Source organism: Cryptomeria japonica, chromosome 5 (assembly GCF_030272615.1).
Source record: "Cryptomeria japonica chromosome 5, Sugi_1.0, whole genome shotgun sequence".
NCBI lineage: Eukaryota > Viridiplantae > Streptophyta > Pinopsida > Cupressales > Cupressaceae > Cryptomeria > Cryptomeria japonica.
The window spans coordinates 634844379-634868849 of NC_081409.1; the positions used below are offsets into that span (position 1 = coordinate 634844379).

Sequence of the window (24471 nt, forward strand, 5' to 3'; positions counted from 1 at the left end):
CATGTGTAATTTTATACCCTAGGTTTGTTAATCAGATTTATATCTTTTATTTATGCCCTAGATTGTAATTAGATTTGTCATAAATAAGTTAACATTCAGTAAAATCAGAAAGTAAGTAAGTAATCAGTAGACAAACACACATACCCTGGGAAAACCTCCAAGGAGGAAAAACCCAGCATGAAAGACCCACAGGTTAGATTATATATTCTCCTCTTAAATGCACAAATACAATACTTAGCTTCTCTGTCAGATCTGATCTATTTGTGTAGCAGATCTGCTCCTTTTAAGTTCTCCAAGTTGTACAACACCACCTATGTCATCTTGCACAAATTCGCACCAATCTGGATGAATTCGCCTTCTTCCTTATTAATTCGCACCTTATTGGCAAAGCTATTTTTGCATTTGCTTGTAGAATGAATGAGTGACTATTGACTTGCAAAATGTCACTTATTTATACACATCTTTACTCCTTGAATGCAAGTCGGCCTCCTTTGGGTTATGGCGCCAATATATTAGATGGCGTGAATTTAGCATAGCGTGGATATTGGGTTGTGCATATGATAGGGTCACGTTACCCTAGGATAGGGCCCGGCCCTAAAGGGGTTCGGATGTTGCCTTAAGGCAATCCGAACCCATGTATAACCCTAGTTACAAACAACATCATGAACAACAAAGAAATACCTCAGGAGGGAGGGTGACATGGATTGATGTAGGTTTGCTGCACTTGTTTTCTACAGGTAACAAGGGCTCGATAAGGTCTGATATGACTGTAACAGCTCATCACACTCTCCAAAAACTGTTGTACTAGCTACAACCAACATACCCCATGGAATAAACTTCTTCGATAGCCAACCATGATGAAATAACACCCCAACAACCAAATCAATAACAATCCATGGTCCAATACAACTATAACCAGAACTGTACGACCCTCCTAGTCACTACCATACAGCTCACTACATCATTGAATGCAGAGTTTCCAACTCCCAAATGATAGAGGAGTGATCCAGTAAGTTAGGCAGACCCCAACAACCAACGAAATCTCCAAAAGTAAAGCACTTGGATAAAGTACTCACACGCCAAGCTTTAGCAGCTATACGACCAGCTTTGAGAATGGTACAACCTCAAGAAATTTGATTATACTCCAACCATAATCTATGGCCTGTTTTTGTATGAAATAATGGTGCCCGATAGCATGTTAGAAATCAAAACACAAATTTATTACCCAATCTCCTCGCAAAGAGAGGTACAATCATTGTGTGTATGACCTGCCTGAGATGGTGGTACGGTGAGCATAATCACCATTCCTAATCGCAAAAGACACCCATCATCAAAATGTAATGTCCCCATTTGGGATATACCTCAATTTAGGCCGGAGACAGAAATTCCAACTTAAGGTGAGAATTGTAATACATTTATGAATATAATTTTATAAGATTTGAGGACATTTCATTATAATATTTAACTTAAAATTCTAAGAATAGTTCGGAAGGTAAAACTTATCTTGATAGCTTTTTCTGATTTGACAATGGGAGATATGCTATGATCTTGTCTTATAATTGCTCCTAGTGATTGAGTTTCGGGTCTGATGTAATCTGATAAGTGCCTGATTTGTTCTTATTATACCATATGATGAGTGAATGACAGGCTATGCCTCAACATGTCGCTGTGTCTGATTTTGATTGTTGTGTACCTGCAATATGGATGGACATTGTTCCTGCTTTCCTATATATATGCTTGCAACGAACCAGTTATTCATAGAGTTGTATTGAAGTATACAATAGGTCTATATTTATTATGTCAATGGCTTAGTACAAGAATGTGGAGTTCAATCAACATCACTGCTGAATGTTCTTATGATGCCAAGATCTAAATACCTTATCCTCTGTGATTCTGCTCCAAGTAAGAAATCTGATATATCCCTCAAGAAGGGATGAAGAGTCACCACCTTCTCAAGGTAATATCTCCACATAATTGAAGTGCCCTTAACTAAATTGCTGCCCTATCAATATAATCACCGCTTTAAACATGACTGATTTTGTAAGTAATCGCTGCCTCTCAACATATTAATTAGTGCATATTATAATCGCTGCTCTCCATAATACTAATCGCTGCCTAAAACTCTCAACTGCCACATCTTGTTCTTTTGTTAGTTATCTAACTCTTTGATATAGGTGATTGATATAATTCGTAGACGTCTTCCCATAATGAATTGCTGTATGATAAACTTGATTCCAGAATCGATGCATATTTAATTCATTCCTTCTTTTAATATCATTCATTTACTAAATCCGTACCTTACTGATGGTATTGGGAGTGCTATGAATTCAAATAGATTATGGACCGTTGGGCTTCCTTAATACTACTTAATAATATAGTCGTTGTCTTGTCCTTCTATATTCAATTGCTGCTAATTACAAATTTTCATTGTAAATTGTAGTGTCTTGGTGGATCGCTGTCTTAGTATCTTAACAAAGTTATCTTAATGAATATGTTGTTCCTTAATGAATATACTGTTTTTTTGTCCACTACTTTTTCCCTTCATTGCAAACTGTTACTTCCGAATACATAGTTTTTGCCCCGTTTCAAAAGACTAAGAACTAACATATAAACCATCACGATAAAATATCAGATTGTTCCATGCCCACAAATTCACGCCACCATTATGGAGTTGTCGGATACCGGAAAGCTTGTTTGAATTATATAAATCAGTGAAGCATTAATCGTTTGGGGAATTAATCGGCAAAACAAAAGTATAAGATTTTTTGAAAAAATCGTGAAAAAATCAGATTTATAAAAAAAGGTAAAAAATTGAAGAAAAACAATCAAAAACTACTTTTTTTTTTATATTTAAGGGCATTTCCATAGCATAGAGATATTGTAGGCAAATAAAATAGACACTTCAACACATGAATTGTAGAAAATAGATTTTCGTTGTTTAACTTTATATTCATAACTTATTCTAGCCTGCTTTGTTGACTACATAGAGCTTTAGTCAAGTTTATCATTAGGTAGTTTGGCAACAGCCTAAAATGAATTGCATAAGCTAGAAGTCACTGTCTTCTGTCACCTTGGGATATGCCCCTGCTTGTGTTTAGTGTATGGTTCCCTTCAACCACAATTTCGTTGAGAGAAGATTTCTATCAGTTATCAAGATAGTTCACATATACTGGCCTCTAAGCCAAAAATAGTAATCTAGCTGCTATAATTGTGTTTTCTATTATTGATATGTTTCTTGATGTGCATGATTTTTTGGATTTTTATCCCTATCATTTGCTCACAATAGTATACATTTTATGTTCTCAATAAATACACAATAGTAAGTATAGATCATTACTAGTTTACAAGGGAGAATATCTATTTTACACACATGCACACTTGCTCACATGCTTTTTGTATGTATATAATACACTATGCACAGAGTTACAACATATATGCTATTGTAATTATTAACTAGAGTGTTTTATATTGTTGTTTTTAACTTACAGTGTAAAGCCTTTAGTGCAAGCTTGGAGGATGGAAGAGCACGTTGTATTTCACATTCACTAGTTGCACCGTTGGTTGTTAGTGGTATGTGTGGAGAGTTCTAAATCTATTGACAATTTATATTTTAATTTCTTGTATGCATTTTTGATATTTCAATCTATTGATATTTTTTTATAGTCATGTTTTCGCTTATCTTTTCTTAGATAAGAGGTAATGTAGATCATGATTAAAGGTTTATGAAAGATCCGCAATCCAATTTTTACCGTCTGATCCAAAATTTGAAGTTATGTGCAACTGTTTGTTTGCTGACAAGTCTTTGTGGGCAGCGTATGTTGGAAGGGATTTGACTGATTTTTCTTGTTTTGATTGGTTTTTGATGTTTTATGAAAGATTCTTGAATGCTATATGAAAGAAATTGCTGATATAAACTAGTATAATGCATAACACATAAAGAAGGCAATCAAAGAAACTTTCTTTTGTTTAAAAGAATAATGTACATGCCATTAACATGATCTCATAAGTTTGATATAAATTCCCAGCAGACGGAATATAGAAATCAGCTCCACTAATTGCCAAAAACCCTAAATACACCCTAGGGTTTGTTGCCCTTCTTTCCAAAATGAAGCTGCTAGCTGAGAATAAGCTGGAAATGCATGATATTGACCTCCAATAGGTCTTCCCTGCTAATAACTGAAGAAAATCTGCCCTCCTACTGATAAATCTGCACTCTAAACTCAAAATAAGGCTGCCAGCTTCACCATGAAGCTAGAAACTGCTGAAACTTGACACTGGGAGAGGTGGGTTTTCGTCCAAATCTCCAAATTCTTCTAGGAGTTTGCGTTCTTGGAAACACCAAGCTGTTAAAACTGTAAAGCCTGTTGCTGTTCTCAAATTTTGAAGTCATAAGAATGAGAGCAAATGATAAGAAAGTTGCTTTTATAACCTCCCCAAGAAGTTTGACCTATTTGGGAGTTACTATTTGGCCTTTAAAAACATAAAATAACCTTGAGGGTCTATTTCCTCAATGAGAACTTGACCCTTTTTTAAAAACAACTTAAGTTACTAGGATGGGGGCACTTTTTACTATTCATCTTATGTTTTTCAGTTACTATTCACTTTTCGCTATTCACACAAGGCCAACATTAGAATTTCTATTTTAATCATAGATACAACTCCCAAAAGTCCAATCAGAAAGGCTTGTGAAGCTCCCAACTGAGCCCCAAAACCTCAATTGGGTCCCCAAACCACCTATAGGATCCCTAATAGTAGGTCAATTTCCACTAAAGTCTGAGAGGTCTAAGGAAGAGACATTACAGTTCTCCCTACCCGGAATTGCTTGCCCCCAAGCAATTGCAAAATTAGATGCTGAAGTATCCTCTCAGCTTCCCACGTGGCATCCTCCAACGACAAGTCCTTCTATCGTACCAAATACTCTCTGATAACTTTGCTCCTTAGCTGCCTCTCCCTTATATCAAGAATCTCTACAGGAATCAATATCAATCGGCCTTCTTCATCCAAGGGAGGCAAATCTAGTGATGAAGTAACATGCTGCCCGAAAGCCTTCTTCAAACAAGACACATGGAAATCATTATGTATCTTGCTCTCTGAAGTTATCTCAAGCTCGTAAGCAACCTCTCAAACGCTCCAAAGAACTTTGTATGGTCCATAAAATCTAGGCTTGAGTTTTTCAGCCCCACTCCTCTTGAGTGTACTCTGCTTGTAGGACTGTAGACACAGGAAAACCATATCACCAACCTCAAAGGTTCTCTCAATCTTGTGTCGATCAGCATAAAGCTTCTGTTGATTATGTGGGTGCTGAATGTTATCAATATGTGCAATCAAGCATGCTTTCTCATAGTTATTCAAATGAAAGATATTACCTCTAGTATGATCATTGGTTGCAATTTTCAAACTAGTTCTGTTCATGATTTTGTATTTGCCATTCTTGAATTGTAACGGAAAACCTTTTTCAACTAATTGACCAACACTCAAAAGATTATGCTTTAAGCCTTCAACATAGTAAACATTATCAGTATTGTGCTTACCATCAAAAGATATAGTGCCTTTTCCTTTGATCAAGCAAGCTTTATCATCTACAAATCTTACTAGACCTCCATTGTATTCTTGAAAGGTTAGGAATTTGCTTTTATCACCAGTCATATGATGTGAACATCCTGAATCAATGATCCATTCATCCTTATCTTCAATTTTAGCTGCCAGAGCCTGCTCTATCGGTTGAACAGTAGGTGCTGGTTGATCTTCTGTTATGTTGTGACCTTTTCCACACATCGCCCCATTGCAAATGGGGACCCTCTGATTTTCCTGCTTTCTAGGGTTTTGTTAGTGTCCTGTGACCTTTTGCTGCAGTTTCAACAAGCCTTGTCTAGTTCAGAGCATTTCAGGACCTGACGATTGAAAGTTAGTTTTTGCAAGTTATGTGATTCCGAAGTGTGAACACCACCAGAGTGCTTAGAAAGGCCAAAGGATGAAGATCGCAATCGATTTGGACGAATTTGGACAACTTTCTATTTTTAGAAAGTTTGCTTTTTTGCTTTTTCCTATTTTTTAGGAAGTTTTGTTTTTGGCATTTTCAGCCCAATCTCCAGTATGGCTATTTTTAGAAAGTTTTCCCTATTTTTTAGGGATGTTTGCTTTTTGCTTTTTCGGGATGCAAACCTAGGGTTTACACTTGCACCACTGACCAGCTTCGACCGAAACTCGAAAATTCCAAGTTTTGACCTAAAAAAGCTAAATCCCTAGATTTTAGGCTTTTTGCTTTTTCGGGATGCAAACCTAGGGTTTACACTGGCACCACTGACCAGCTTCGATCGGAACTCAAAAATTCCAAGTTTTGACCTAAAAAAGCTAAATCCCTAGATTTTAGGCTTTTTGCTTTTTCGGGATGCAAACCTAGGGTTTACACTTGCACCACTGACCAACTTCGACCGGAACTCAAAAATTCCAAGTTTCGACCTAAAAAAAGCTAAATCCCTAGATTTTAGGCTTTTTGCTGCTTCAGATGATCCACCTAAGCATGGATTTCAAATTTCAAGTTAATCCGGTTAAATTAGATTAAACTGTGAAATTTTGAAATTTCTCTAAAAATTCTTCTAAGTCTGGTTGACGAAGGGTTTTGCAGGTACAAATGAAGAGGCCATGATGGCCAACACTCTAAAGTCCGCCCATGAGGGGATGTGTTGAAGACCGCCTTGCATGGAGCAACCATCAAAGTCCGCCATGTATGCATTGGAGGTCATGTAGAAGGCACCACCAAAGTCCGCCCAAGATTGGGAGGCCATGTGGGAGTACTCTCCAAAGTCTGCCACTGTCTTGTAGGTCATGTGGGAGACACCTTCAAGGTCCGCCCAAGCAAGAGGAGGGATGCCTAAAGTCCGCCCAAGTGATGGAGGAGCTACCCTTAAAGTCCGCCACACCTTAGGAGGCCATGAAGGAGCTAACACCAAAGTCCGCCCAAGGTAGAGCACTCTCCAAAGTCCGCCCCATTCCTTAGCCAAATTTTCACCAAGAAGGAGGCCATGTAGGAGCAAAGGCCAAAGTCCGCCATAGGTTAGAAGGGTCATAAAGGAGCCTCCACCAAAGTCCGCCATGCCTTTGGGAGGTCACATGAGTGCCAAGTCCCAAGTCTGCCAAAGGTAAAGGAGGCCATGAAGGTCCTCACTCCAAAGTCCGCCCAAGAAGGATGTTGCTTGAAGTCCGCCTAGGCCAAGGTGGAGAGGTCTCCAAAGTCCGCCATGTATGTGTAGGGTGTATAGGACTGTAGCCTAAAGTCCGCCCAAGCATGCCAAGTGATGGAAGAGCCAAGTCTGAAGTCCGCCATAAGATAGAAGGCTATGAGGAACCTTATCCAAAGTCCGCCTAGCCCATGAGAAGCCTTGTCTAAAGTCCGCCAAGGCTAGAGAGGCCATGTAGGAGATACCACCAAAGTCCGCCATACCTTGGAGAGGTATCCAAAGTCCGCCAAAATTTGAAGAAGATGGAGATAAAATTCAAAAATCCACCTACACATTGAAAAGTCAAACAAAGATGCCAGCGATGTCACAAAATCCACTGGGATTTCAAAATTAAATCCAAAATGAAGAAATATCTAAAAATCCTCAAAATAAATCCAAAATGGAAAGTTTTTTTTGGAAAAAGAGAATATTGAAAGAATATTGGAAAATTATTGAGATATTAATTCAAAATGGAAAGTTTTTTTTGAAAGGGAATATTGGAGAATTGATGAATATCTTCAAACTTAAATCAAAATGGAAAGTTTTTTTAAGAATTAGAAGTATGAGTTGGATGATTTTTGGGGTTTTGCTTGAAGATTTAACCTTGTCTACAAATACTTCATTATCAACTTCATTATTACACCAAGAAGTTCAAAGTTACTAAGGAGAGCTTAGTAAAGTATGTCAGTTTGAAGATCATTTGGAGAAAATTCTAGATATTGCTGGAAGTGGGATAATATTTTTTGGCAGAAGGTTTACAGATTTCTGGAGAAGGGCAACTAGTACGAGGAAGAATCATCCAAATTTTTATGAATTTTCTGAATATTTTGGAGAAAATTCTAGCCTTACTTCTATCCAAGTCAGAGGTGAAATTAAAATTGTGAATTTTCTGAATATTTTCCAGTAGTTGTTAATAAATGATTTTTTCGAAAATTTTGGAGGAAGAAAATCATTTTTTTGGCTAAGTATGAAATTTTTTGAAAGTTTTGACACTTGGTGGTAACCACAACCAGCCTTAAGACTGAGGGTTTTAAGGTGAAAATTCGATTTTTATGGCTAAGTATGAGAATAAAGAATGGAAAATCTTCCAACACTTAGCCATTTCGCAGCCTCGTTATTTTCAAAACTTTGCAAATCATTTTCTAACTTTAAAATTTCCATTGTTTGCCTGTAGGCCCTAGACATCATGAAATTCCAGGTAGACAAAGATGCTCCTCCAGAGTCGAGGATGACTTCAAAGTGGAAGAACATCAGCGACACCAACCTCGGACACATCAATCTGAAGGAGTTTAAGAAGCGAATGTTTGGTTTGGACAAGCTTGTGCCTACCACCATTGCGCGAAAAATGATGAAGAGTGGTACCGTGCATGCTGCTGGTTTCCTCCCTACCATGCAGTGCAACGAACTAGTAGTCGAATGTGCCAAACACTACAACCCCATCAGTAAGGACATCGTTGCACCTGATGGAAGAGTATTGGCAAATGTCAGCGATGAGGCCATCAGAGAGGCCTTCAGGATCCCTGAGTACCACAACGCAGTCAATATGACAAAGGACAAAGCTGACAGTCTGTACCATGACCACCTAGAGGAATATGATGCCATAGTTAACCATTCCTGGCTAGACAAGCCGAGGAAGGGCGCCTCCAGACTCCAAAGAAAGAGCCTAGTGCGAGCATACTTCAAGGAGGACATTGGGGACATGATTGTCCTGCTCAATAGAATAATAGGAAATCCTCAGGGAGCTCCATTCGAACCCTGGATGTATTATTTCATTAATGAAATAATCAATGGAGTAAAAATGATAGACTGGGCCCGGATGATCAGCGACAACCTAGACAGCCAGCTAAGGAACTTGGAGGTGAATAGGACTTTCTTCATGAGTTCTTACTTGTTTTATTCTTTGGCCAGGACCTATAGGTACAGAGGTCTCACTTGTAGAGGAGAAGTTGGGAACAAGGAGAACCAATTTCCAATATATGATTGCTATCCCCAACTCCACATGGAGGAGAAGTTCCATTTCAAAAGGGTGAATGATACCTTCCTGATGCACATTACCCGGACACTTCAAGGTGGCCTGCACCAGAGGCTCTCTCAAGAGTCTATGGACTTCATCGGTCGGTTCGGGTGTTGGTACATCCAATATCCAAAGTTCACTTACCTCCGAATTCAGGGATTCTCTGGGCCTCCATACAAGCTTCTAGCTTACCCTACCAACCGAGTAGTGTTGCTCGAGGTTGTAAGACAATTGGAGGAGTATATAGTGATTCAAAGGGATAAGCAGAAGAAGGCAGGAACGTCCTTACTCACAATTGGTAATGGGCTGGAAACATGTCCATCATCACAAGCTGTTGCAACCGCGGAGAAGGAGCTGGCCTGCTATCCCTTCTATCAGTACAAGGCAAGAAAAGATTTCGATCCATTCCATAGGATAAAGAAGATCAAAGGGACAATGTTTGAGCACAGACTGGATCTAGAAGACTACTGGGCTAATGCAGCCGATAGCTTCGAGATCAGGAAGAGATTCTGGTCAAGAATTCCTTTGAGTATGGTGAGAGCAACGGAAGTATTCAAAGTTGCCGATCAGGTAGAAGAAAGCCTAGAACTTCAGCAGCCGGGCTTTGAAAAGATGAAGAATGAACCCTTAGTCTTAATAGATTGGACAGAGGGAGAGAAATCAGATCTAGCAGACCTCATGAGGTTGGTGGTTGAGTACTCAAGGTGGTGGGCATCTGAAAAGACAAAACAGTTGAAGGCCAAAGGTGTGACCTTGACTTATGAATTAATGGGAGTAGATGATACTCCGTCCGTCAACCCTTGTACCTCCGTCGGTGATGCTCGAAATCCAGAAAGTGTTGGGTCTCGAAAGAGGAAGGAGTTGGGTGGAAGCTCCACAAAGGTCACAGGGAAAAGGGTTGTAGGTGAGAGAAGAGAATCCAGCGAAAGTCACTCCATCCTGAGTGCTGCTTCCATTGCGCCTGATCAGAGTGCAACTAGGGAGCAAGAGATGAACATCTATGTGATTGATGATGAAGTAGGAGTGCTTTCCCAACCAGTTGAGGAAGTAGTGGAAAAGGTCTTCCGAAGTCCACACAGGGAGTAAATTGAAGCACCTACAATCTTCTTGGATGGCATACCAGCGAACCCAGGAGAGGCAGATGATGAGTTCGATCGGAAGACTGTAGAACAATCAACCATTCCAGATTGGCTGAGAGCAAGGATAAAGGCCAAGGTTCCCAAGGAGGCCCACTCAACCGAGGAGGTCACCACAACATTCTTGGAGAAGGTGACTGAACCCGCTATAGCTAAACCACCCAAACCTGCCAAGAAGTTTTCCCTGATTCAGAGAGACAGTGCCGGATTCAGGACAGTCCAAATAGCGGTGCCCAAAGAAGGGAAGACTAGGGACAATGTCACCGCAGATGATTACAAGGTTACCACCATAGAGATGGGTAAGCCTACCCAGGACCAAGAGATCCAATATTTTGATGACTCCTGCAACGTTCTAAAGACGAGGCTGGCTCATGAAAAGGAAAAGAGGAAGAAAGTGGAAGAAGTATGTTCTCCATCTTACCAGCCCGCTCAACCGTGAAGTCCCGGCTACTCCAACACAGCCTCTTCAGCAGGGATCAATGAAGGACTATGATGATATGAAGGGCTCGTACACTCAAGAAAAGGAATGGATTTTAGATGCTTCGGTGCATGCTGACACCCTGGTGGAAAACTTAGTATCGGCACGAGGCAACTTCTTTGTTGATTGATCGTATCCAGGATCTAGTATCCAATTGGGAAGAAGTAGATGAAATTCAGAATGAAATACTCCCTCACCTGAAGGTTATTCAAGGCATGTCAAAGAGGAGCTTAGTGGATGCAGGCATCATACAGACAGGAGACAGGTACGACTTCGGTACGTGGTACTATACTCTGGTCACTCGGATTGAGGTTCTGAAGAAATCCGAGACCAAGTGTTTTGAGACAGAGGCAAGTGTTATAGAGATCTTGGGCAAGGTATTCCGTGTGGCGTCAGAGATCTGGAAGAAGGAAAACCTAAGGGAGAAGCATTTACAAGCAGAGAACCTAAGAGCCAGGATTCAGGCGAGCTTCTTTAGGGATTCAAGGATGATTGACAAAGCAATCTTTCAAAGATTGCAAACTTCCTCTCCATCGATGACAACTTCCTCACCCAAGCAGTAGAGTGGGAAGGCATCCTTGCCAGATGTGCCGATGATGTGGACCTCATTGACTTCCAGATTGGTGGTTTGCCAAGTGTCACCATGGAGGAGGTCAAGCTCATTGTGTCCAGATACGTGGAATCTCTAAAAGAGGAAAGTGACCACTCGCCTTAGTGAAATTAGCAGCTGCACCACTTGTCACTCTTCCATTTGTTTGAACTAGTGATGTTTCGGGAAACCCTAATTAGGGTTTAGGACTTTCAATCTTGGCCCTTGATCGCTGTTTGATCTCGGCCATTCATTTATTTTTGAGAAACTATATAAGGTTGCCTCCTCTCATTTGGAGAGTGTGAGGTTTTTGATGTATTGTTGCTTAAGGTCGTTTCCAGATAATATATTGCATGTGCGTTGCTTTGTAATCTCTATTATTTGAATGATTTGCATGGTTTCAATTGCCTCAACACTTAGTTAGAATTAATCTAGATTTGCTTTCATTGTTGTTAATTTGAATGAAGGATTTGATAAGTGTCAATTGATGGTGTATCTCCGCTCACACTTTTGGTAAATGGATGATCTCCATCTTGCCGTGTAAAGTTAGTCTGAGCCTATCCCCTGTGCATCCCAACATCTCGATCATAAGCACAACCCATTGAAGATTGCACCGGCCTTGTGTAGTTGTCCCTAGTGTGGCGAAGCAAGTTTTGGTTCCTCAAGAACACCTAGTTGATACCGTCTCCAGAGTTCGTAGGATTAGATTAGCCTTCCTAAACCCTATCTCTTTTTCCCTTTCTTTTGAAAGTCTAAATCCCAGAAAATCCAAAAAAAAAAGAAGAAGAGCCTAAAATTGCTAAATCCATCAAGTTCAAGATACTTGTCAACATAAGTCCCCCTTGAAATTTCAGCATACACTACCCAAGAAGCTATTCCACTAAAGTCGCTTGTTCACACATATAGACCTTGGAATCAGTAGTGATTTTTCAGGAGAGGATAGAATACCTTCGGGTATCCTATCCTAATGTTTGGTAGATGATAAAACAGACACCAACATGTTATAGCAACAAAAGCCCATCCATTGTCTGCTGGTTCCTCATCAGAATTATCAGTAACTCCTTCATCAACATAGTAACAAGATTTGTTTCTATTCTTCTTAAATCTGCATCTCTGATATTCAGGGTTAGGCTTATATGTTCTTTTAGCTTCTTCTTTCAATCTTGCATGTCTATCAGGACACTTAGATGCCATGTAACCAATTTTATTGCAGTTAAAACATTTAAAGGGTGCTTTACCTTAATACTTACTTCCAATTGGACCTTTAGGCATTTTCCTTGCAAATAGTGCTTCAAGTTCTTCTAGTTCTTCATTCTCCTTCCTACTTTCTTCAAGTTCTCTTGCATAAAAAGCTTTCCAATCAGATTTATCAAATGATGATGATGATGTTGCAGATGATGTTGATGCCTTGAAAGCTAAATCTGTCTTTATAGTAGCAACATGACCAAATTCCTCAAGTTTAAAAGCTGATAGTTTTCCAACCAAGGTGTCTCTAGATACTGATGTATTAGGCATTGTTCTCAATTCATTTATAGCAGTAACATTCATTTTGTATGCCGGTGGCAATGCTCTTAAAACTTTAGAAACAATTTCATCTTTACTTAAGGTTCCTCCACAACATTGTATACCCAAAACAATTTTATTTACTCTTTCCATAAAAGCAGAAATTCTTTCATCTTCTTCCATTTTCAGATTTTCATACCTGACCCGGAAGCATTCAAATTTTGCAATTTTGATTGTGGAATCTCCTTCATTCAATGTTTCCAATTTGTCCCAAATAGCTTTAGCAGTAGATCTATTTGATAATGCGCTTAAAAGTGCTTCTCTAGCTTTGCAATCATTTTCCTCATCTTTAGCCAAGGTTGGCGGATTAGGTTGACCTTGAGTAGGAGCAACAACCATTCTTTGTAACCTCCCATATGTCCTTTCCAATGCAATTCAGATGTGTCTCCATCCTGATCTTCCATATGCCATAGTTAGTTCCATCAAGTTTAGGATTGTCCTTCCTGAAATAGTTAGAAGACATTGGATCTCCTCAAGTTGTTCTGCAAAAAGAGAACTAGGTTCTGATACCAATTGTTAGGTCCCAGAGACAACTGCGAAGGGGGGGGGGGTGCGAATCAGTTGTCTAATAAATTCAAACCAAACTTGATGCCGATAGACAGTTTTATCAGTTAATTGCAGTATCGGTAAAGATTAATGCATGAAACAGAAAGACAATAACATCCACAACACATAACACATATATTTGTACGTGGAAACCCTATAAGGGGAAAAACTACGGTGGGAAGCCTTACCCACAATCAGATGATACTACTGCAGATAGTATGTGTGTGCAAAATGGAGTTTGCATATGCAGAAAGGCCAATTGCCTAGAGCTCACTGCTCAATCACAAAATGGGAGTTACACTGACTACAATTGGATGGTTAAATCCAATGATAATGTACTGCTCAGAATAGCATCTTCATATGCTGGATTCAGTACCGGTTTAGCTCTGATATGCCTTCTTCAAACCTTCCTTCAATCTTGAATGATGTCTGCATGTATAGCTCTGCTAATATTCACATATACCTTATTATAATCCTTTTTTTAATCTTATTTCAATCTCGCAAATGAGATCTTACATTTATACCATAACCTAAGACCAAATGAGTAGGTCGGCTCACTAAGAGATATTACAATAAAATCAATTACAAATGAATCAATATCCGATGCATCATGTCGGTTCAATGCATTTACAATAATAACAAATCATCTTCATGATGTGCTGTGCTGATCTAGAATAGATATGCTTGCCGGTGCATAACCTAGACCTATTTGCCGGTAACAGCAAATATGCAAACCTAATTAGACCAATGAACAAATCACTAAAACCAAGTGTTCAAACAATGTCTTTGACATAACCAAGTAATCTCCAAGTCATTCCAAGTGCCGGTGAACCAGATATCGGTGACTGTGCATAAGTCACTGATCATGTCGATGAACATAAACTAGAATCTCCAAGTGCTGATAAGTGTTGACAAGTGTTGACATCAATGACAAAACCATATCAACATATCCAAAATGCCAACAAACAATCCCTCCCTTGATCCAAAGTTGACCAAAAGATAGTTTGGAGAATTCATCAATCTGACTCATCTTACCACTCTGTAAACTCAGTCTCTTGTCCCTTGGTTCTGATTGACTAGCGTTGACATTTGATGCATTCTTCTAATGTTTGACTCTTTGCATCACATTTTTGTGTGAGCAACACTTGCCAATCCCGTAAATCTAGTGCCTTGTGCCACTGCCTCTTGTGGTCTGAAGGTCCGTTGCCTCTTTCTGGCACTATGTAACACGGTCATATTGAATTTCTTCAATCAGCATTCATTTGACCATGTGTACCACTGTCCACATGTACTATGAGTGAGTTTCTTCATTAATCAACTACAATAACCACTGCCCTCATGATTCCTTGTACTTGTAGCTCTCAGGTGTATCCTCAACTGTTGACCAATTGCCTGACCACATATCAGTTGACTCCACTTTTCTGCTGCTTCTTTGGCATAGGCAACACCTGTCAAAAGTATTAAACCACTTGTTGATTGATCATGAAGGCCTACATTCCCCCGTCAGCTAAGAGATAGAAAGGGAATATCATAGCTCTATTAGACCAGTACTCTCTATCAGTGCTGAACAAAAGGAAACCAAAACTGAGCATAACAAAACACACTATAATTCTAAATTGGAACACACTACTGAACTGAAAGGCAAACCATCTACTCCTACTAAAAATGCTATTCCAACATTTCACCCATTCTTTGAGTGAATAGCTAACTAACCCAAGAAGGAAATGGCCCTCCAACCTATTTTTGACCCCTATATTCTGTTAACTGAAATGTTCTTGATGGATTTATAGTGCACAAGATAACGCATGTTTGTGTTTGAAAGCACTATTGATATAGCATGCAAAAAGTCAATAGCTATGATAGCACAAATAATGAGAAACACTGTTACAATTATAAATGTTCATGTAAAGAACCCAATTTCAATATCCAATTTAAAATAGGTTGATTTCCACCAAAAATGCACTCATTATTCGTTGAAGCACTTTGTTTCTTCATTTTTAATACATTTTTCTAAAATAAAATTTCAAACACTTTTTATATTAAATATTAACTACTTATTCTTCACCCTTTCCAAAACACTTTTAAATGCAATCATAGTTCTGTAGCACAAATATATAAAACCCTTATATCTTCTTTGACCTTAAAATTAAATTTAAAACTTATCCAATGCACATCCAACCAAAATTCAATGTCTTGGTCTCACCTCTTGCACATGATCTTTAATTATTATCAAATAGTTTTTAAGATTCACGCCAAACAACTTTCATGCCTAGCCAAATTGTAATAGAAGCATTAGCAATTATAACTATTTTATAACTGTTTTCAACAGAGAAATTTCAACACTTATTTGGATTTCAGCAGCTTGTGGAAACTTGCAACACCTCTTTGGAATATTTTGAATCATTTTCAGTGGCCTGTTACTGATTTCAATGCCTTGTTCTATTTTCCAATGCCATATGAAGAGCATCTATTTTAACGTTAATTTCAGTATAGTATCTTTTTGGTGTTACAACTGTTTTCAGTGCCTCTCCTCAACGCTTTCAGCAGATGTTCAATAAATCAGGGATTGCAATGCTTTTAAAATTTCCATTCAACATCTTTCCAGTGATGGACAACAGTTTTTAACACCAGTAGAAATGCCTCCTTACTTAATGCTGTGCATAAATTTTTTTTTGCAGCAACTGAAAACTTCAGTGCCACTTTGGCTGTAAAATATCTGTTATCATTGACAGAAGAATTCAATGCCTCTACCTTTTGCAAACTCCAAACAAAATTTCAACACAAAACAAAACACCAAACAAAATTTCAATATCATCACTTGACACACAGCGGAAAACTACCATGGCTCTGATATCATTGCATGCTCTGTGGATGTGTTTTTATGCACCTCATACACAGAATAGAAAACAGAGTATCCTACCCTCTCTTGAAGAAGGAAATCTTGAATGCTAAGGGTTAAGATCAATAAAGAAAACCCCAAGGTTTAGAATGCAAACTAAGCGACTTAATTGCTTGGATAGACTCTGTTTATGAATGTGGGAATGCTAATTCACACAAAGGGACTTACACAATTGTTCTAGGATATCAATCAATCCTTTTCTTCAAGATGACTTAAGATTTTGCAATTCAACTCTTTTAACTACCTCTAAGAATGTCCTTTGAAATAAAATGCAAAACGAATTAATGTTTAGGAATCTAATCTAGTTCTACCAATGCAAGAAATTATCAATGACTTAATGAAACCCAATCAAACTTTTTTTCACCATAAGGAACAACTATGCAAAGTTGATGCAATATTCTAAAGAGATATGAAAGATTTTCAAATTGCGCACACACATTAACACTGAAGGACATGCGAATCAATGATAGTAAAGCAATTGAACTTAAGCTTGAATAAAGTTCAGTCTAACCATGCACTATGACTTGCAATCAACAAGCTACAAATGGTATGAATATACAGGTTTCACTATAAATCACTAACAATTCCTTCTATTTAACAAAATAACTTGATGCAAAAATAACTCTTAATCTAAATTTGAGAGATAGGAAACCATGCTAACATCCAAAATCACACATAGGCTCACCAAGCTTCAATGAGTTTGTATTAACTTTGGCAGTATTTCGGCAACAATTTCACATTAGTCTCTTAAGACACAAATAAAATGAGCTAGCTTATATAGAGCTCTTATTACAAATGAAGGGACTAGATTGATCTAGAATCAATGGCCAAGATCAAAACAACTAAACCGTAATTAGGGTTAGTTACAACCAACTAAAGAACAACCAATAGAAAATGAACACCTTCCTTCGCACAAAATGCGAGGAAAGAGAACAAATGGAAAAATCCCATTCCAACTAATCTCTTAACAAACATTCTTCTAGAAAGATGCCTCCCTTATCTCTTTCTCTACTTGCAAATTCAATGAATCTGAACACAAAAAGATCAATCTCCACCATTGGTACACTTTGCATGATATCCAACTTGTATTCTATGACGTCCAAGTCATTAGCACATGTGGCAAATGTCTTCTCCCATTCCAATTCCTGTTTTTGAAAGCTAATACACAGAACATGAATGAATGAGCTTTGTTCAAGTGATCTTTCATAATAGGACCAGTAACCTTGAGGAGGTTATTCTGCACAGTCTTTGAAACCTTCCACATTCATATCATCTTCACCAATCACATCCTATCCAAGTGCCTCTGCAATTGCAACAAATATCTTACTTTGAATTGCTTTGATCATTCCTTCTAGCTGCACACAATCATCAGCTATCTTCTCAAATATTTCTTTCTTTGCTATTAATGTGCAATACTAATGACCAAAGTCATATATATCTTTCTCTTCTATCACACTTCCATCAATCAAAGTATGTTTGGAAGTCTCTTTCAACACACACAAGCATGGAATTGTCTTCTCTTGCGCAACTAGGAAATCTTCCCACAATTCAACCACACTCTGAATTCTATACATGAATGTAGCAACATTTCCATGTACTTGCACCAATTCTTCCACAAACTTGCTGGCCTAGTAAAACATGTCCTCAATCCATTACTTTGCTTCATTTGTTGTTATTCTCATTTCTTCAAAACTTTCAACTAATTCTCTCGGAAGAGATGTTGGTGGAACAAATGTTTCATCCCCTTGCTGGATGGGCTTCATCAAGTGTTTCAGGTACTCTTTCAATTGTCGATTCTCCTCTCTTACTTGATTATTCGTTTCCTGTTCTTTCCTCAATTTTTCCTTGATGACACTGATAGAATCATCCAAATCTTCAATCTTTTGCTCTTGCATTGCAGGTCCTAAGTCAATTTTTCTCACCTCATATTCTTTTGGAAGGATGTCTTCTTTTGCCTTATCCACTTTTGGAACTGCAACTTGCAATATGTGAGACCCTGAACCATCTCTGATGATCTTAGAGAATTTCTTTGCCTTCTTCTTCTCTATAGGTTTGCTTATCTGTGCTAGAAATTCATCTACATCATCCATTGGTTGTACTTCTACCATTGCCTTCTTCTTCATCCTCTCCTTCAACCATTCAGGTATGGTAGGCTGTTCAATGCCTTCATCTAGTTGTTCAACTTCTTGAAGTCCCTTGAGTGCTGATATCATTCCTTCATCAAAATTTGCATTTGGAATGGGAATTTTCGGGTTTCCAAATCTTCAACTGCTATTGATCCTGGTTCGAAGAGGCAATCCACAATAGGAATGTGAATGTCTTGTGAATACTCATGCTCCTGATTTTCTTGTTGGATGGATTCTAAAGATGCATTCACATTTTGATCTTCACAGAGTGGAGATCTTATTTCAAGTTCCTTTTGTGATTCATTCTCAGCCATTGATGTCCCATTCTTATCTCCAGATGAATCCACTTCTCTTACCATTGAGGTACTAGTAGAAGAATTGAGTCATACTTGTTTGTTGCCTTTTTGGCCTCCGTTCTTCGCTTACATTCTTCCTTTCTTTTTCTTTTCTAACTGGAGAACTTTCTGCTATATCCACCCTTTTCCTCAAGTTCTTAGCTTCTTACCTACTATAATCTCTCTCCGTGTTTTCAGTCATTTCTTCATCATTGGATGAATGTGACTACAAATCACCCATCAATTCATAAGTCAAGGAATTATTCTTTTCTCTCAACTTATTGACTTGTTGATCAACTCACCACTTTGTATAATTCATCACCGGCCTCATCAATGCTTATAAATCTGATTTTTTAGGATCGGACCAATTAAGTGGAAGAAGTGGCTTACTCCTTTCCTTTTCATAGTGGATTTGAACATAATTCCCATCATCTTCAAGTTGATCAAGCACAGGGAAAGGCTCACATGTTCTAATGAAACTCACTGACAATCTTGACCACATCCTTTTCCTAACCTTGAACTCATCCGCTGCATTGGCTCAATAATCCTCAAGATCCACTCTACCCTTATCCGTTCTTCCATTTATCATTTTGATGCAATGATAAGGATCAAAATTGGATCTTGACCTATAGAGAGAAAGAGGGTAGAATTGTATTTCTTCATCTGATTTTTCAGCTGCCTGCACTGTATAACATGACTGAATCATCTTTCCAATAGTGGGAGGAAATGTAACTCCATCTCTATGCTTGCTTCTTTGAATTTGTCGTATGTAGACAACTGCTTTGTGACCTCAAGCAATATCATCTAATCTATGGGATATCTTGGAAGTTTGTAAGGACATCCTGCAAATCCTCGGACTCGAATATATGTGAACTTGGGAAATTGAATGTACCATGAGCCAAAATTCTTCACCAAGTGCTTAGCTTCTTGCTTTAGTCTTTGATGAGTACCTCCTTGAAGAGTCTTGACAATGTACATCAAAAAGGCATCGTTTGCTCTCTTGTATTAAGATTTCGCATGTAGATGTAACTATGGGTAGCAATCATACACCTTAACTTGATCTTTCTTATTTCCCATTATGCCTTTACATATCAATCTTGGATACTTGTAACTTCTTGCCACTAAATAAACAACATATGAACTCATATAGAAAGATTGAGTGCATTCCTAGTTCTTCAATTGCTCATCAACATTATCACTGATGATCTTGGCCCAATCTATCATCTTTACTCTTGTTGTGATCTCCTCAATGAAATAATATGTCCACGACTTAAAATTTGAAGCCTAAGGTGTTCCGATGATTCAGTTTAATAGAAGGACAAGGTCTCCATAATCTTCTTTAAAATCAATGCATAAAAGCTTCTTCGACATCATTAAGTGATGACCTCTTGGTTTTTTCTAAGCACTGGCTATTTATTATCTCTGCACAAGCCTCAGTCTTTGCCTCATAAATTTTCATTGCATCCTTGTCTTGTAAATAGTGGAGTTATGATCGGGAATTCCAAATGGTTCTTTGATTGCAACTTCTCCTTGATATGCTAGCACTCCACCATCAGGAGCCTGTACTTGTCTTTCTTGAGGATTATAATGCCTTGAACATTCCACCATTAGCTCATTGCATTATACTGCCGGAGGAAAACCAGCCGCTTGAACATTTCTGTTGCACATCATCTTCCTTGCTGTTATTGATGATAAGCATCCTTCAAGTCCATACATTCACCTCTTGAATTCCAATATCTACATGTCCAAGGTCGGTGTCTCCAACCTTCTTCCATTTCGAGCTAACATTGGTGTTTGGCGACACTCTCTTGTACTCATACTTCATTTGAGCCTTTCGAGAGATACCTCCTGGAGCTGACATCTACTCCCGAAAATTAAAACACCTTAAGTCAGAAGTATGCAAGGATGCAAAAACAAACATAGAAACATATCGATGCAAGATAAGACAATGGCCTCTTGAAATCATAAGTCAAGTGATGAATTCCTTTGATTAGGACTAAACAAGCTTAGCCAAACAAAAACATAAGAACGTGATGAATACTTCAATTGGAAAAAATCAGATAATAAGAATCAAAATGTTTGGAATCCAAATGCATTCCTCTTTCAAAATCACTTTTTTACGCCCACAAACTTGCTTGGATGAATTGCAAGTTGTATTTCGCTCAATTCAGGTCACCTAGCCTCTTCCTAAGGCTGAGAATTTAATTGCTTCAAGTCTGATCAGAACTTAGTCTATGAGGGAATTCGCCCAAGTCTCAGATAAATTTGCAGTAAATAGAAGGCAAAAGGGATGAATGAAGGTTTTAAATTTGCCACCCTGAAAAATTTGCACCAAATGAAGGTTAAAGGAGAACAATCTTGAAATTCGCTTGCAACTCAGCCTTCAGTCTTAATCACAGCAAGCTTGCTCACAGATACGCCTCAATCAGGCTTCGAAATGGATGGAAATCACCTTAACTTTGCCTCAATCTTGCTCTTGACAAAATCACATCAACCTAAATTGTAAATTTGATCCACAAAGTGATCAAATTGGCTTAGAAAAATCACTGGCTTGGTGAATTCCGCACTGCTCTGCTCTTGGATAAAATTCGAATTGCTTTGAATTGTTTTGAATGATTAAATGAATTGCATTTCACTTCTTATATAGGCGGTCTTCTTAAAGTCACACCTTTTCATCTCCTAAGCCGACCTTAAAAATACAAAACACTTCATCTGTTTTGAATTTAAATCACCTAAAACATCAAGTCAGCTATTTCAAAAGTAGGTGGGGATTAGATGAGGATTGCACATTTTTTTTTAATTTGTGTGGTGGACTTCACATCAAGTCCGGCATTACTTTTCAATCTGTGGTGGAGTCTATGCTAAGTCTTGTGTTAATCTCCTTTGTGTGTCGGACTTAGGCAAAGGTCCGACAATCTTCTTGACTTAGCATAATCCAATCAAAGCATAGTGGCAAAGTTGATGAGGGTCTTGGATTCAACTTATCTTAGCGTGAAGTTCAAAGAGAAGATTCAAGACAGGCTATAGAGGTGACTTGGACACAAGTTTCATGTTCAACATTTGACAAACAAAGAATGATCTTGTGCAATGGCGGACTTGCATCTCAGGGCAGTGGCGGACATGGACCCAAATCTGGCATTGTTCTTTAGCAAAAATGTTGATCAATCCTTGGCAGAGTTGAGAATCAGTTTGGCAGTCTTCTTAACTTGCACCATACTTAGTGCCAAATTCTAGTAACTTAACTAATGGAAGGAAATGCCACCATTAGACACAAATGACATCTTAAACAATGCTTTGCATTTTGCCAACTTGATTGTTGCACTTTACAATATTTTGCTCTCTTACCTCTTAACAAGAAATCAACAATTTTGACAACAAATTGATAATATTAACAACATTTGCAAAATTGTCAATATTGAACATTCGCTTCCACCCCTCAAATTTAAGGACCTCTCATCAAAGCTAGCTCAAATTGCACACTTGATGAAATTCTGAAAATGAATTGCTTCTGGAGGTCAAGACCTAATGCCAAACTAACAAAACCCTAAAAACAATTATACACCTAAGCAAAAAAAGGGGGGTCCCCATTTGCGATTGGGTGATGTGTGAAAAGGTCACAACAGGCTCTAGGGTCAAATACAAAAATTATTATTGTGAAAGACTTATATTTGGATGATATCGCAATGAACTTTTATTGGCTTATAAAGCCTATCCCATGAATAACAACCAAACTGACCCTCAAAACCAGCTATGTACGGGACAGTTCCCAAGACTAACAATAAATTATTAAATGAACAACAATATTATAAAGCACAAACCAGCACTTTGGAATGTTAACTTAACCATTCATGTAAGGGCTTTGACATTGTAAAAAATACTATCTGTAGAAATGCAAATCATCCAAACAGATACCAATAACCTTATTGCCATAGCTTCCTTATACCACTATCAATTTGCCCTACATGAAGTGGATTTTGTAAAAGTACCCTGGTTTGATTTTTTCCCATCAAAGATGACCTTGCTGTACATCATCGGCCTTTATGGATGAAGAGATGTCAACGTCAACATGCTCATAAACATCAGAATGATCTGAAATGAAGCGTGCACACAAGGACTGGAAGGTGAAGGAGAATGGGTCGTTTCAGTCCATCAATCGTCATGTAATGATCAACATAATGAGAATCAATATAATCTCTTTTCCTTTCCAATTCTCTTTGAGGGGCACCTCTAGTGAATCTGCCTTTGCCTCCTACCATTCCATACCCTCTTCTCCGTTAAGAGTCTATGCTAAGAAATATCCTCATACCATTTTTGTTAATCTTTAACTGGAGAAGACATAAGAACAATATAATTTAGCATGAATTTATTTGAGAGGCGATGGATTCTCTTTGCCACAAACTAAGTTTTGGATTTGGAATGAAAGATCAAGTTTCTTTGGCTACCGATTTCCACGATTAATGATAGAGGCTCTCCTTTGTAATCAGAATGGGTTCGGAAAAAGAGATCAAGTCTCTGGCTACCATTTTCCACGATTAAGAGTAGAGGTTGTCCTCTGTTGTCAGTTTGATCTGCGTAGTTTTTTATCTTCTGAAATTTGATATGCTGTGATAGTGTAGAAAGAAAATCTAGTGTGGATTTGTGGCCCTCTGTAATAGAATTCTCCACTAAGTGTTTAAAATTATATTATACACAAGATGAATAATTGTTGCTTCATGCTGAATCTTCGTTTTATATTTATAGAGTCCGAAATTGAAAAATGCAATTATATTGTTTAATTTGTTTTACTTTTCTGTCTTGTCCTTATTACAATAGAATTATATAATTCTTTACTAACAACAATGGTCTTACTCTTTTTTATTTCAAAATTCTGGCTTCCAGCATCTAGGGGTCTAGCTTGTTTGTTTACGTCTCAACGCCATGCAATGATATACAATCTAGAAGAAGACGAAGAGAAAGAAGACAATGAATAGCAAGTGACCATCATTTCTTCTGGAGCTGAAGTGCATTGAATTGTGGGCACTTACTGTTCATAAGCATGAATATGACATGTTTCCCACTCCTTAATTGTATTACTATGAAAAGCTTCTGTTATGCTGTGATGATTTTCTTGCCCATTCTTTGAGCATGACCATTTTGTTGCTTATCCATATTTAATTTTATAGAAGAATTTTGCCTCTAGATTTTAGTTAAAGATCCCAGATTGGTCTTGTGTCAAAACTATCGGGGGATGTGTCTATTATTTTCATTTGAGTTTCAAATATAATTTGAAAAAAGTATAAATAATGTTTATAAAGAAATTAGTTTTTATGCAGAATATGAATGCTAGATCATATTTTATGTTATTTCATTTTATTTGCGAAGTGTCTTCACTGAAACCTTCACTTTATTTGAAAAAAAAATTAATTATATTATTTGAGTAGAAAATGATTTTTGTTTCATATTAATAATGAATCAAATTTTTATTGATATATGATTAAAAAATTAGCAATTGCATCTTGGTGTGCAATGGATATGCCGAAGAGGTGTGGAAGGTGAATTATGGAAAAAACGGTCTATTTTTTGCATTAG

General features: G+C 37.9%; 1 protein-coding gene across 3 annotated transcripts in view; it reads left to right on the plus strand.

The window, feature by feature from the left end:
* The window catches only part of LOC131028056 (anaphase-promoting complex subunit 4), a 244177-nt gene extending 219958 nt beyond the window's left edge, over positions 1–24219 (plus strand). For 2 of the 3 annotated variants that reach the window (XM_057958232.2, XM_059221554.1), the window contains exons 18-19: positions 3489–3570; positions 23782–24219. In XM_057958232.2, the coding sequence (XP_057814215.1) occupies positions 3489–3570; positions 23782–23873 (174 nt within the window). In that variant the 3' untranslated portion in view covers positions 23874–24219. The remainder of the gene's footprint in view (positions 1–3488; positions 3571–23781) is intronic. The other variant, XM_057958234.2, reaches the window with a different exon arrangement.
* Positions 24220–24471: the final 252 nt, after the last annotated feature.